General features: G+C 43.6%; 1 protein-coding gene across 1 annotated transcript in view; it reads right to left on the minus strand.

The window, feature by feature from the left end:
• The window catches only part of LOC116520172 (calcium/calmodulin-dependent protein kinase type IV-like), a 68279-nt gene that overhangs the window by 37911 nt on the left and 14228 nt on the right, over positions 1–16140 (minus strand). Inside the window, exons 2-3 of the mRNA XM_032234326.1 lie at positions 10878–10956; positions 432–494 (exon numbers count right to left, since the gene is read on the minus strand). Of these exons, the coding sequence (XP_032090217.1) occupies positions 432–494; positions 10878–10956 (142 nt within the window). The remainder of the gene's footprint in view (positions 1–431; positions 495–10877; positions 10957–16140) is intronic.

A 16140-nucleotide genomic window follows, 5' to 3' on the forward strand; every position in this document is an offset into this window, starting at 1 on the left:
AAAAAATTGGAAACCCACCATTGTATATAGCATGTGCATATGTGTTATGTATGAATACACTTTTGAGAGCAGACAACAGAATTTCATTTTTAATGTGTGCCAGTGTGCTCAGAGTAAAACATGACAAGAAAGGTTATCTAAAAGGAACCCAAAGAGACACTTGCGGAAGCATCTTCCTGTAGGGAAAGAATTAAGCCACTACAGCTTGCTGACCATTCAGAATTGTGACGGACCTCCCCAGGGTTACTTACAACCCAGATTCAAAGTTCTCACAGCTGGACTTTCCAACAGTCACGTGACTGTAGTTTGGACACTCGGCAACAGGAAATCAGGAGATGGGGGGGGGGCCCTCAGCATGTCACGAAAATAAACCAAATATGACTACCAATGTAAGCTAACCATCTTAACTACTACAGAGATCAGTTACTTACAATATTTGGATGGGAGAGCCTCAGCAAAACTCCAATTTCAGTTCTGACAATTTTCTTGTCAATCTGCAAAGAAGAACAATAACAATAATGTTGCTATACAGGTGGCCCTCAACTTGCGACCATAATGGAGCCCAACATTTAGGTTGCTATGTGAGACAATGGTTAAGTGAGTTTTGCCCCATTTTACTCCCATTCCCCACCATCCTGTCAGAGCTGAAGACGTTTCTTGGATGAGAAACGAAAGAAAAAAAACAAGAAAGTCCAGTTGCCTCCAGAGAAAAAGCATCTTTGATGGGTTTAGTCTTCTGAGCTTGCAGAACTCATGCTGGAGTCCATCTTCAGGGAATGTGGGTTATTTTATGCATAGTATTTATGTGACGTCTGGTTGTGTGTGGCTTTTCATTTGTCGACTGGAGTGTTGATGGTCGGCTATTAAGTCCTTGGCTCTTGTTTTCTTGTGTTGCCAAATCTTCAGCTCCTAAGCAGCTGATAAGAAATTCCTCTGCATCCTTCCATTCAGCTCTCAAGAGGGATTTTGAGCTTCCTGCCTGCTTGGATTTCAGCTGCTGAGATCCAAGGAGGCATGGATAGGCAGGGACCACTTCCAGCCAGCCCCAAAAGATGAGAGGGAGTCCTCTTGACAGACACCATCAACTTGCAACCTTTCCCGCTGGCTTCCCCACTGACTTTTTGGGGAAACCAGGAGAGAAGATTGCAAATAGTGATCACGTTGCCAATTGCCAATTGATTGTAAGTGTGAACAGGTTGAGAGACCCCTGATTGTGATCATGTGGCTGCAGCTCTGTGCGTGTGTGCGTGCACGCAACATTTTGCAAAAGTCAGAAGTGCGTTAGTGGCCATAAAGCACCTTTTCCAAAGCCGTTGTAATTTCAAACAGCCATTAGGTGATCGGTTGTTAAATGAGGACTGTTGGTCATAACAGAATCTTGGAAATCTGGCAGGATTTCCCCTTCCTTCCCTTCTCTTACAAGGTTAAGGCAGAGACACTTTAAATTTGTTTCTAATGTTCTATTTCTGTCCTGGGATTAAATCATGTACCGCTATCATGTACATTTTCCAAGGTCACGTCTGTGATTCTCTATAGTACTATATTTCCATTATTTGTAATTTAATAAGATACTGAGGACTCCAGATTTTGGAAGCCAAAAGGTTGGCTGAGTCTCCTACAAACATTGGAAGAAAAAATACGTATCTAAAAATGATTTACAGATTTACTTCTCTTTCCAGTAAGAGGGCAAGGAAGATGATTTTTCAGCAATAAAAACAACATTTGGGCAATTATTATTCTTTCGAATATAATCTGCCAGGCTCTTTTAATCTTTTTTTTTTTTTGAAGTATTGTGTTTGAAGTTATTCCATTAACGGAATATTGCTAATGTTGTAAACATGTGTACTTCTCTTGTGCTCATTAACTTTGTATAATAAGATTTGGTTGTTTTAAAATGACATTTGAAACCAGAGTATCTTGGGGAACTTACACAGAGCCTCGGGGCATCTGTAGTGGGGTGTATGTGTGTGTCTAAGAGTCGAAATGATGGTTGTGATTGTGTGGTTATTAATCCTGCAGCAGAGGTGGTATTCAGACAGTTCTGACCGGTTCTGGCGAACCAGTAGCGGAAATTTTGAGTAGTTCGGAGAACCAGCAAATACCACCTCTTGCTGGCTCCGCCCCCATCTATTCGCTGCCTCCAGAGTCCCAGATGTTTGGCTGGGTCTTCTTCTGTTGCCCTGCACAGGAGAACAGAGCTGGAAAGTAGGTTAGTGGGGTGGGGAGGGAATGGGGATTTTACAGTATCCTTGCCCTGGAGTGGGGTGGGGTGGGGTGGGAAGGGATTGGGGATTTTGCGGTATCCTTCCCCTGCCATGCCCACCAAGCCATGCCCACAGAATTAGTAGTAAAAATTTTTGAATCCCACCACCTGCAGCCACCATTTCCCCAAACTCACCTGTGACCTTGCAATGAATTACCATTAAGACGCTGATGATATACAATTATAGAATAAAAGTAGTCCTCAATTTTCAACGAAAATTAAGACCAGAATTTCCATTGCTAAACAAGGCAGCTGTTCAGTGAATCGTACCCGATTTTATGAACTTTCTTGCAATGATTGTTAAAGTGAATCACTCCAATTGTTAAATGACAAGCCGTCGTTAAACAAACTTGGCTTCGGTCATTGAATTTGCTCGTCGGAGGCTGGCTGGGAAGGTTGCAAACGGCAGTCACATGACCCCCAGAACACTACAACCATAGCAAATCATGCCAGTTACTAAGTGCCCAAATTTTCATCACATGATTGTGGGGATGCTGTGGTGGTCGTAAGTGTGAGGACTTTTCCCCCCAGTGATGTTGTAATTTCAAATGGTTACTAAACTAATGTTTGTAAGTAAGAGAACCCGCTGTATTTTTGTCTGGTGTTAGTTTTGTGTCTTTTGCATTGTTCTTTGTTATTAAACGGTTTAACGATTGTAAACTCCTTAAGAGTCATTGAGAATTGGGCGTATACATTTAATAAATTATTATTACTGTATTATTACTGTATTATTATTGTATACTTTATTCATTAAATATGAAACTCAGTCAACTGAACATTCAAAAATGCGTCACAAATACCACTGCATGGTTGATACGGGGTTGCTGCCAGCATCCTAGGTATCAACCAAGTAACTTCTTAAAATGTAGGATGTTTCAAGTAGCGCAGTTTTTTACACTGGTGTTATTGCAGGAATCTGCAATTTGTTGATGTATCTTATAAAATTCTTGGACATGGTACCAAGTGCCATTATTATTATTATTATTATTATTATTGTACAATTGTATCACAGCGGCCAGTTGTTTCGCCGGATTTGGCATTGGTTACTAGTCGGGCCCCACCCAGGGGCCTAGGACGTCGTAACGTATTTTCGTAATATGCGTGCAGATCCAAGCAGTGCGGCTTTTTGCATTTGACTGATGGTGATTTTGTCAATTTTTAACTGTTTTAAATGTAATTCCAGTGCTTTTGGAATAGCACCCAGTGTGCCAATTACCACTGGAATTACCACTGCTGGTTTGTGCCATAGTCGTTGAATTTCGATTTTTAAGTCCTGGTATCTTGCGATTTTTTCATGTTCCTTCTCGGCGACCCTGCTATCACCTGGTATTGCAATGTCTATGATTGTGACCTTATTTTTCTCAACCAGTGTGATGTCTGGTGTATTATGCGCCAGTATTTTGTCGGTTTGTATACGGAAATCCCACAAGATCTTGACCATCTGATTTTCGGTGACTTTTTCAGGCTGATGTTCCCACCAGTTTGTTGCTGTTTTAATATTATAATTTTTGCACAAATTCCAATGGATCATTTGTGCTACTGAATTGTGCCGCAATTTATAATCAGTCTGCGTGATTTTTTTACAGCAGCTGAGTATATGATCAACAGTTTCATCAGCTTCTTTGCAAAGTCTGCATTTGGCATCATCAGAGGATTTTTCGATTTTGGCCTTAATGGCATTTGTGCGGATAGCTTGTTCTTGCGCAGCCAGGATTAGTGACTCTGTTTCTTTCTTTAATGTACCTGTTTTTAACCATAACCAAGTTTGTTCACTGTCCACTTTATCTTTTATTTTTTCCAGAAATTGACCATGCAGTGCTTTGTTCTGCCAACTCTCCATTCTTGATTTTATCACATCTTTTCTGTATTCTTGTTTTGTCTGTTGGGCCTTCAGTAGATTTTTGTTCTTTACTTCGATTAATAGATGTTCTTGAGTGTCTTTTAAATAATCAGCCAGTGCATGTTTTTCTTCTTCAACTGTTTGCTTCACTTGTAATAATCCTCTGCCACCTGATTTTCGGGGCAGATATAGTCTATCAGTATCACCACGTGGATGTAAACTGTAGTGTATTGTCATTAGTTTCCTGGTTTTTCGGTCCAAAAGGTCCAAATCAGCTTGTGTCCAGTTAACTATGCCAGCTGTGTATCTTATAACTGGTATTGCCCAGGTATTTATGGCCTTGATTGTATTTCCACCATTCAATTTAGATTTTAAAATTTTCCTAACTCTGTTGGTGTACTCTCGCCTGACAATAGTTTTTACTTCTCCATGCTTGATGTTATCCAACTGCAGAATGCCTAAGTATTTGTAGGCTTCATTTTCTTTGCATTTAATTAGTTGGCCATTGGGCATTTCAATTCCCTCAGATGCAGTGATTTTGCCCCTTTTTATGGATACAGTGGCGCATTTTTCCATGCCAAACTGCATTGAAATATCGGTGCTGAATACTCGGACTGTATTTGTCAATGATTGGATTTCTATTTCTGACTTTCCATAGAGTTTCAAATCATCCATATATAGTAAATGCGAAATTTTTTCAGCTTTTTTGGCTGTTTGGTAGCCTAATTTCATTTTTTTTAAGATTACTGATAGTGGGATCATTGCGATGATGAAGAGAAGAGGTGAAAGTGAATCACCTGGAAAATTCCTCGCTTGATATTAACCATTCCGTAGCTCTCATTCCCTACTGCCAACTCAGTTCTCCATTGTTTCATTGCCTTTTCAGTAAAGGATGTAATATTTTTGCTAATGCCAGTTGTTTCTAAGCATTTTATGATCCAACTATGTGGCAGTGAGTCAAATGCCTTTTTGTAATCAATCCAGACCATATTCAAGTTCGTTTTTCTGTTCTTACAATTTTCTAATATCATTTTATCAATTAGAAGCTGATCTTTTGTGCCCCTGCTCCTTCTTTTGTTGCCTTTTTGCTCTACTGGCAAGATGTTGTTTGTTTCCAAATAATCCATCATGTTATCTGCAATAATGCCTGTGAGTAATTTGAAGGTTGTTGGTAAGCATGTTATTGGTCTATAGTTTTCAGGTGTTGTTCCTTTAGTTGGATCTTTCTGAATCAAGTATGTTTTTCCAGTTGTCAACCATTCATCAATTTGGCCCTTTTGTAAAATTTCATTCAGTTGCCTGGCCAATATTGCATGTAAACTGGTCAGATATTTGAGCCAGAAACCATGTAATTGGTCCTTTCCAGGTGATGTCCAATTCTTTACCTTTTTAACTCGATTTTTGATCATCTCAGTTGTTATTTCTAATACTTGCATTTGTTTGTTGCCAATGCTTTTCTCAAAGTCATGTATCCACTTTGCTTCCTTGTTGTAGTCCTTTGCATTTTCCCACAATTCTTTCCAGAATTCAACTGTGGCCTGCTTTTCTGGTTTTTCACTTTTGGTGTCACCATTCACATTAAGACTTTGATAAAAACACCGTTGGTCTGATCGAAATTGCTGATTTTGTTTATATTGGATGATTCGTGCCTCATATCTTTCAATTTTTCTAGCTGTTGCTGTTATCTGCTGTTTTACAATCTCTACAGCTTCATTGATGTTTCTTGTATCCAATCTATATCTTCTGATTAGCCGATCTATGATTTTGTTGTTTTTAAGCCGTTGCTCATGCATGTTCTTTAAGTTACTAGCATCTGCCCTTAATTTTTTGATTTTTTGTTCTAGACGGATTTTCCACTTTGGCTTTGATGCTTTTTCTGTTGTGTGACTAGGTACTTTAATTTTAATGCCTAGTTCGTTAGTGACTATTACAGCTGCGCTGTACATTAACTGGTTTGTTTCCAAGATGGATCCCGGTTCAATTGTTGAAAACACTGCATTAACCATTTTCATGATAGGGGCCAAAATTTTCTTAGGCACAGTTTTTAGTGATGGTAAACGTTGCCTTTCCTCATTAAGCAGAAAATGCTCCATGATCTTATCCTTCAATTCTTTTTGTTTTTGAGTTAGTTCATCAGTTGGTTCAGTGATAACTGGTTCTAGTGGTGGTGATGTTATTTCCTCCCTGAGAGCTTCTTCTGGGAGTTCTACTATAGTGTCTTTAGTTGTGTCTTGAATATCAGTTATTTCCGCTTGTGATATTGTTTTTTGGGTTTTGCAATTTGCCTGAATTTCCTCATGTTCAACTTCACTAAACACTTTATTCCGTATAATAAATCGCCTTTGATCTGCTAGTCGTTGTTCACTAACATTTGAATCTGGATATTGTTGTTTCCATAATTCATACATTCGCTTTAAATATCCTCTTTTTTCTGGCTCTGAGTTGTAGTAACAGGCCATTATGGCACGGTTTTCATCTGCACTATATTTTTGTCGTTTTGTTGGCTGGTCCACTTGTAGCCCACTTGTCGACGAATGTCCAGGGACCCCAACATCCGCCGCGGCCCTTGTTAACCCGCGCGACGACCGATGCGGTATGGAATTCTTATTCGTTTTTTTCACCATATTGTATGGGTTGGCGGGGGTTTTTTTACGGGACCAGATGCCAACCTGATCCCAACCTTCCTCCTTTCTCATCCGGGCTTGGGACCGGCAAAGGCGGAGTTATTATTATTATTATTATTATTATTATTATTATTATACAATTGTATCACAGCGGCCAGTTGTTTCGTCGGATTTGGCATTGGTTACTAGTCGGGCCACACCCAGGGGCCTAGGACGTCGTAACATATTTTCGTAATATGCGTGCAGATCCAAGCAGTGCGGCTTTTTGCATTTGACTGATGGTGATTTTGTCAATTTTTAACTGTTTTAAATGTAATTCCAGTGCCTTTGGAATAGCACCCAGTGTGCCAATTACCACTGGAATTATCACAGCTGGTTTGTGCCATAGTCGTTGGATTTCGATTTTTAAGTCCTGGTATTTCGCGATTTTTTCATGTTCCTTCTTGGCGACCCTGCTATCACCTGGTATTGCGATGTCTATGATTGTGACCTTATTTTTCTCAACCAGTGTGATGTCTGGTGTATTATGCGCCAGTATTTTGTCGGTTTGTATACGGAAATCCCACAAGATCTTGACCATCTGATTTTCGGTGACTTTTTCAGGCTGATGTTCCCACCAGTTTGTTGCTGTTTTAATATTATAATTTTTGCACAAATTCCAATGGATCATTTGTGCTACTGAATTGTGCCGCAATTTATAATCAGTCTGCGTGATTTTTTTACAGCAGCTGAGTATGTGATCAACAGTTTATTATTATTATTATTGTTATTGTTATTGTTATTGTTATTGTTATTGTTATTGTTCTTATTGTAATGTAATTTAATACAATAAAATGTATGTGTATGTATGTATGCATAATATATATGTACATATGTAGGCATGTATGTATATATATGTACTTTAAAAAGTGACCTTCACTTATCTATGGACTAGGGCACAGTTTTTTTGTTTTTTGTTTAAATCATAGGCTTTAAGGATGATATAAATGTTTACTGTTACCCATCTCTCGCTGAATGCATTTCTGGGAGATAGGTAATTGCCATGTCTGGAAATCACTAACAGTTTGCGTATGATGCAATTTTCAAGCAAAAAGCTATTACCAGAGTGGAGAAGATGAACAATTCTGTTGTTGGCAGAGAATCTAAGGTAAATGAAAAGTAATTTTGGTAATGATTTTGTAATTCAGTTTATCTACTGATGGGCTTATCCATTAGAATACAGTAATAGAAATCCAGTCTTTAGTACAGTGTTTCTTAACTTTGACAGATGTGAAGACTTCAACTCCCAGAATTCTCCAGCCAGCTGCCTGGGGAATTCTGGGAGTCGAAGTCCACACATTTGAAAATTGCCAAGGCTGGGAAAATCGGAACTAGTATCTCTGCTTTAAAAATGATTCAGGTAGCCAGCCAGAGGAGCAGAATCTTTTATTGGAAAATACTGGGGGAGCAAGCAGAGCCGAGGTGGTGCAGTGGTTAGGATGCAGTACTGCAGGCCACTTCAGCTGACTGTTATCTTCAGTTCAGCGGTTCTAATCTCACCGGCTCAAGGTTGACTCAGCCTTCCATCCTTCCGAGGTGGGTGAAATGAGGACCCAGACTGTGGGGGCGATATGCTGACTCTGTAAACCGCTTAGAGAGGGCTGAAAGCCCTATGAAGCGGTATATAAGTCTAAGTCTAACTGCTATGGGCGGGGAATCATGAGAGACAAGATGGCGGATAGCAATAGCAATAGCAGTAGACTTATATACCGCTTCATAGGCCTTTCAGGCCTCTCTAAGCGGTTTACAGAGAGTCAGCATATTGCCCCCAACAATCTGGGTCCTCATTTTACCCACCTCAGAAGGATGGAAGGCTGAGTCAACCCTGAGCCGGTGAGATTTGAACCGCTGACCTGCTGATCTAGCAGTAGCCTGCAGTGCTGCATTTAACCACTGCGCCACCTTGGCTTGGATGCAGCATTGCAATCCAAACCTAGCCCATAAAAGGGGCAGGGTTTGGATTGTGACATCACATCCACAGTCTTATCTGTTCTGGCCTACACAAAAGGGGTGGTTCTTTGATCCTTTCTACCTGCAGATGTTGCGGAGAGTTACAGGTGGTCCTTGATTTGAGAGCGGTTACTTTACAACCACTCGGAATGAATTACGATGGTCTTGGAATGGCCTGCAAAACACTTCCAGCCATTGTAAAATGTCACACACACACACACACACACACACACCCTCTGAAATAATGAGACCAGTTTTGGGCACTTGGTAACTGGCTTGCCTTTGTCATCAGTGTTCTGACCTAGGCTTCCCCAAAGAGCATGAAGCAGATTCCTGGTCCCGACAAAACCCCTTTTATTAAACGAATGTGAATTCCTCCCATGCACATTCAGCCAAGGCCTTATCTAGCTTGGAAAGCTGCCATGTAAATATTTTCCAAACACTCTGCTATGCAAGGAAAGACACAGAGTCTTTGGCACAGAGTCTCTGAGATTCACGGACAGATCTTCACACTCCTGAAACGAATGAACGGATTGTTTCCTGCAAAAGCCCACTCCCCTTTCACTCCTCTTTTATTCCCTATGGGGGGGGGATTCACCGTCCACCTGTGGCTTTGCTCCCAAGTCGACCCTGATTTCTGAGCTGTTCTTTTCTTCTGGCAGGTCTGCGCATGCACGCACTGGGAACAGGCTCCAGCTGTTCCTCTGCCTCACTGCTGTCTAGCTCCGAAGGCAGCTAAGAACTGTCAGATGGCTTTGGCTCCATCTCTGCCTCTGACGCAGAGCCCTCGTCCGAGCCTTCCCCAGACTCCAGGACTGGCTCATGTTCCTTCCCAACCTCTTCACTGTCTGACTCTACTGCCAGCTCTTCTGGCCACTGGTGGGCCACAACAACCAGTTACAAAGTCCCTTAGCAGCTTGACCACAATTTGTGACATTTTTGCTGGTTTCTTGCAAAAACAACGGACCAAGGACCCCTCATTTCAATCCTGAGCTACAAATATTCTCCTTTATCAGTCGGTATTGGTTCATTTAACGACCACTGTGAAAAATGGCAAAAAAAAAACCCAGATCTGGTCACATGGTTGCCTCAACTTATGACTGTAATGACTTACAACCAGATTTCTGACCCCAATTGTGGTCATAAGTTGAGGACTACCTGTATTGCCATGCAGAGGAAACTGTTCTAAACTAATCTGGAGCAATTTCCACTCTTTTTACAATGCTATGCTAATTTCTTGAGAGATTGATTGTCCCTCACTGCAGAAAATAATCAATTGTCCTCTGTTTTTCATATTCTCCCCTAGAATATTTTGTAAGGAACACAGAAAAGCAGGCTAGAAGTCAGGAGACTGGAAGTTCTAGTCCCACCTTAGGTATGAAAGTCCACAGGGTGACTTTGGGCCAATCATCAGGAGACTGTGAATTCTAGTCTCATATTCGACATGAAAGCCAGCTGTCTGACACTGGACCAATCACCAAGGAACAGTGAATTCTAGTCCTGCCTTAGGCATGAAAACCAGGTAGGTGACTTTGGGCCAATCACCAGGAAAGGTGAGTTCTAGTCCCGCCTCTGGCATGAAAATGGCTGGGGGATGTTGGGTCAGTCCACCTCATATGGTAGCGATTATGGGGAAAATAGGAGAATGGAGCACCCTTCACGCTGCCTTGGCTTAGTACAAACTAGCCAAGTATTTATTGCCCGGGTATTTATTTAATTCTGTATTACGTTGGAGCCCCCTTGTGGAGTACTGTTATTACCACGGCAACTCCACTGTGCTGTACGGTAGATGCCATTTTAAGGTACAACAGGCTATATCCTAACATTATCACACTAATGCACACCATCACTGTCAAAAGTACTGTAATTTGACACCACAGAAATAATCCATTCCTTTTCATTTCAGAGTTATGCTGGAACACACCCACACCCAAAGGGGTGTTAGGGGTATCTTACACCCACAGTATTTTTTTCCAGAGAGTAAGTCATCTGTGTACCAAGTTTGGTTGAAATTGCTTGAGGCGTTCCAGAGTTATGCTGGAACACACACACGCACACACACACACGCATACACACACACACACACACACACACGCACACGCATTACGGCAGCATACAAAGCTAGTAGAAAATGTGATGAAAATAAGAGATTTACACTTACTGTTTTCTTCAATATTTTGGCAGCATACGGGACCTGAGATCCTTTGTCTTCGCAGCTGTAAACCACAGAGGTGGCCCCCCTAAAACAGACAAGGATCAGAAGTATTGTTGGAATGGAATCACACACATGTACACAAACACACAAAATATTATGAACTGATGAATAATAACCTATCACTTCCCAAATCACACATCCATCATAATTGTGCATTTTTGGTATCTGAATTTGGTGCAGCCAATCTCTGTCTGTTTTTGGCTTGGCTTTTTCTGAGTCCTTCATGGTTGCTGTGTTGGACCTTCTAACCATCCTTCAATCAGAAGAAAAGGTGTCTCCTTCCGCCCTGGATCAACCCTTAAGCAAAATCAGCATGATCTGAGGCAGGGGTGGGTTGCTAATCCCGTTCCAACCGGTTCGGTTGGAACGGGGCTGGCGGCGTCCTCGTTCACGCGTGCAGTTCACGCATGCGTCTTAGCGCCTGCGCGATGCTCCAGCTGCTCGCGGAGACTCGCGCAGGCACTGTATGTGCCATGCGCCTGCGTGGAAGCCCAGAAGCCTTCAAAGACCGGTAAGGAGCGGGGGCGGGCAGGTGGGCCCTTCGCCGTTCCCGGAAGTTACTTACTTCCGGGTTTGCCGACCAACCGGTTCGCGGGGACCGCCGCGAACCGGTTGAAACCCACCCCTGATCTGAGGACACCAAGGAAAGAGAACTTCAAAGACTCTGGAAAGAGTGCAGAAAAGCGCTATGAGGAACGGTTGCAGGAATTTGGTATGTCTAGTTCTGTGATGGCGAACCTATGGCACGCGGGCCAGAAGTGGCACATAGAGCCATCTCTCTGGGCACGAGGGCTGTCGCTTGTTGCTCTTTTGGGTTCCAGTGCACCAGCCAGCTGGTCTTCACAAATGCGGGAGCGCTGGAAACTGGAAGAGTGTGCAAATGCACGCCAGGAAGATGATCTTCCAGTTTCCGGTGCATGCATGCACACCGGCTATCTGGTCTTCCAGTTTCTGGTGAACATGCATGCGCAAAGACCAGCTGTTCATGTACGTGCGGGAAACCGGAAGCGCACCCACTCGGTGTGTATGAATGCGCCGGGAAGATGATCTTCTGGTTTCCGGTGCGTATCAGTGGTGAGTTCCGGATCCTATTGCAACCGGTACGGTGCAACGGGACCCGGCGTCCATCACATGAACGTACCCAGCGAACACACAGACGTGTGCAGCGTGCGCATGCATACTTACCACCTGCAACGCTCCAGCTGCTCGGCGGAGCATCATGCAGGCGCCATACGCTCCGTGCGCGTGTGCAGAAGCACCGAAGAGCTCAAATACAGGTAAGGACGGCAGGTGGGCGGGTGGGCCCTCCAGAGCACCGTACCGGAATGGTACCCGATCGTAACCCACCACTGGTGCGCATGATCTTCACATGTTCATGCGAGCCAGAAACCGGACGACCGGGAAAGCAGAAGATCATCTTACCAGTGCACACATACGCACCGGGCAGCTGCTCTTATGGTTTCCAGCACTCGGTGCCGAAAAGGTTCCCCAACACTGGTCTAGTTTAATGAAAAGAAGGACCAGGGGTGATAACAGTGTTCCAATATCTCAGGGGTTGCCACAAAGAAGAGGGAGTCAAACTATTCTCCAAGGCACCTGAGTGTAGAACAAGAAGCAGTGGGTGGAAACTAATCAAGGAGAGAAGCAACTTAGAACTGAGGGGAAATTTCCTGACAGTGAGAACAATTCATCAGTGGAACAGAAGTTTCCTCCAGAAGTTGTGAATGCCCCAACACTGGAAGTCTTTAAGCAGATGTTGGACAGCCGCTTGTATAGAATGGTAGAGGACAGTGTTGGCAAACCTTTTCAGCACTGAGTGCTGAATCGGTAGTGTGCCAGTGCAGTTACGATGTTTCTTGCCACCGTTATTAAGTGAATCACTGCAGCTGTCACCACGGGGATGCTGCCACGGTGGTAAAGTGTGAAAAGCAGTCATAAGTCACTTTTCTCAGTGGTGGTGTAGCTTTGAACCATCACTAAGAGAACGGTGGTATGTCAAGGACTCTCGTGTAAACTGCATGTTGACAGGAAATAAATCTGTCCCTGGAATTCTTAGAATCCTATTTCTTTTTAATAAATCTTGCTAAGGGGACTCTGAGGCTTCGCCTGGAAAACCAATTACTTTGGGTTTTGATGCCGAGTCCGAGTTAGATTTGGGCATTTTAAAGCACTTTTCGGAGATCAAATCCAAACCGCCGCACAGCTTCAGGGCACAGAAAGCCACATTAATTGTGTACCTAAATGGTGTTTGCTAGATCCAAGCATCCGGCAGTACAGAAGGATAAAATCCCCCTCCTCTTTCACCACTGAAGGATTTTTCCCCCCCTCTGGCTTCCTTTGGTAAAACTCTTCTAATTAAAATTGAAACGCTCAAGAGCTTTAAACGGCTAGGCAGCTTTCAAGACCAAAGGAGATACTACGATAGGGCTGTAACCTCTGTCAAGTACAGCAGTTCCCAGAGACATAAACCTGGTAAATTTATATCTACACAGACAAGATAGATCCCAGATGGGATATCCAGGATGACCTGATGGAAAAAACTCTCAGAGCCCCCCAAAATATCTTTCATATTTGTGGAGCAAAGTTGCCTTTCATGAAGGTCCCAGCAGGATGTAGTACATGAAGCAGTCAGAAGCCATTTCTGCCTCGTGTTAGTGGGTCGTCGTCGTCCCCCGCCTCCCCACTTCAACAGAAAATGGTGCAATCGGAGTAGTTTAAAAAAATTTCCACATTGGTAGTCCTCGACTTAACGACCACAGCCAAGCTCCAAATTTCTTTTTTTTTTTCCTGATATAAATTTTTATTTTATGCACATAAACACATCAACAGAAACAGACACATAACTTAAAACAACATAGGAACAATAAGTTCCATCATATATCATGCAGCAGTTCTGTATCAGTTTATAGCAATAGCAATAGCAGTTAGACTTATATACCGCTTCATAGGGCTTCCAGCCCTCTCTAAGCGGTTTACAGAGTCAGCGTATTGCCCCCAACAATCCGGGTCCTCATTTTACCCACCTCGGAAGGATGGAAGGCTGAGTCAACCTTGAGCCTGGTGGGATTTGAACAGCCGAACTGCAGAACTGCAGTCAGCTGAAGTAGCCTGCAGTGCTGCACTCTAACCACTGCGCCACCTCAGCTCAGTTTCTTTGCAGTTAATGTTTTCCCTTCTATACATTTCTATCTTGCATTCACAATCTCCTTATTCGTTATCCATTTTTATGTACAATTCTATATTTATTTATACTTAGCTGTTTATAACCAAATATTATTTACCTATATTGTGCTTTATATTTTTACTGTCATTTATTCTCTTACATACAATTATAGGTATACATTCACATAATTATTATTTTTCTTTGCCATTCTTATACTATTGTTATTCCATTTAGAAGGTTATAAGGTATAGTTTGGATTGCTTTGTTTACCATCCCTAGCACGTGCTGTATCACCACCTTATTTTCTCTTTCTTTTCTTTTCTCCCTCCCTTCCTTCTCTACTTCCTTTCTTCCTCCTCTACTTCCCCTTCTTCCTTCCCTTACCTCTCCCCTACTCCTGCCCTCTTTCTTCTCCTTCCTACCCTCTCTCCTTCTCTTTCTCTCTCTTCCTCCCTCCTCGAGCTCCAAATTTCTGTAGCTCAGCGAGACACTTGTCCAGTAAGTTTTGCCTCATTTTAACGACCTTCCTTGCCGCGGCTGTTAAGGGAATCCTTAAGGGTTGTTAAGTTAGTAACACTTTACATGTTAATGACGTTCTGGCATCCCCACTGATCTTGCTTGTCCGAAGGTAGCAAAAGGGGATCGCATGGCGCAGTGGTGAGAATGCAGCATTGCAGGCAAGCTCTGCTCACTGCCAGCAGTTCGATCCTGACTAGCTCAAGGTTGATTCAGCCTTCCATCCTTCTGAGGTCAGTAATATGAGGACCCAGATTGTTGCTGAGGAACAGGGAAATGAACCCTAAAACTATTGACTGGGGGCTAGGACTGGGATTTCTCCCCACCAAAACTCTTTATCATTTAGTGCAGGTATTAAAACCTAGCCTTGCGATGGCTAAAATTTTTGTTGCTGTGTGCCCACACCCATAATACAATGTGCGCACGACACCAACACCCCCGCGCATGCGCGTGGGACTCCTCCCATGCCCTGTTTTGGGCAGGCCTCCCTGCAACCTCATGGGACAAAAAAGGGGTGCAAGGGGAGGGTGTGCCAACCCCACCCCCCTGGACTGTTTTGGGCCTAGTAGGCCTCCCTGAAGCCTCCTGGGACCAAAAACAGGGCACAGAGGTGCACCGCTGCCCCCCTCAAATGCACACATGACCCCTCTTCCCCACTCACGCATGCGCACACGTCTCTCCCCATGCATATGCAGCCGACCCAAAAATCAGCTGGCTGGCGGGAGGCGCATGGACGTGTGGTGGAACTAAGCTGAGGCAACAGCTCACGTGCCTGCAGAGAGAGTGCCACATGCCACCTGTGGCACACATGGCATAGGTTCACCATCACGGACCGAGTCTATCTAGCCTCAACTTAATAACATCAAAAGCAGAGTCAGAAATGGTTAGTATAGGTTAGTAAATGGCAATATGCTGACTCTGTAAACCGATTAAAGAGGGCTGTAAGGCACCATGAAGCACAGTGGTGAGTTGCAGGTGGTACAACACGGTACGCGCGCACTGGTGCCTGCCGGAATCAGCAGCCACCGTACTGGAACGGTGCTTTGGAGGGTCCACCCACCCGCCCTCATTCCTTATCTGTATTTGTAGGAAACAAGCCATCTGTGCACCCATGCGCAGCTTACAGTGCCTGCGCGACACTCCGCCGAGCAGCTGGAACATTGCAGGTGGTTGGTGCGCATGCGTGCGCAGTACCTGTGCCCGTGGTGCAACGCCCGGCTCCCGTTGCAGCGTCCCGCTTGCAAGGGGAACCGAAACCCACCACTGATGAAGCAGTATATAAGCCTAAGTGCTACTGCTATTGCGACTAACAATTGCAGCGATTCACTTAACAACTGTGGTAAGAAAGGTCAAAATTCACTTAACAAATGTTTCGCCTTAGCCACAGAAATTTTGGGCTCAATTGTGGTGGTCAGTCAAGGGCGACCTGTACTTTATTTGGCCAAGTGTGATTAGACACACAAGCAGTGGTGGGATTCAGCCAGCCCGCACCTATTCGGGAGAACCGGTTGTTAAATTTCTAAGCAGTCG

Source organism: Thamnophis elegans, chromosome 1 (genome assembly GCF_009769535.1).
Source record: "Thamnophis elegans isolate rThaEle1 chromosome 1, rThaEle1.pri, whole genome shotgun sequence".
Classification (NCBI taxonomy): Eukaryota; Metazoa; Chordata; class Lepidosauria; order Squamata; family Colubridae; genus Thamnophis; species Thamnophis elegans.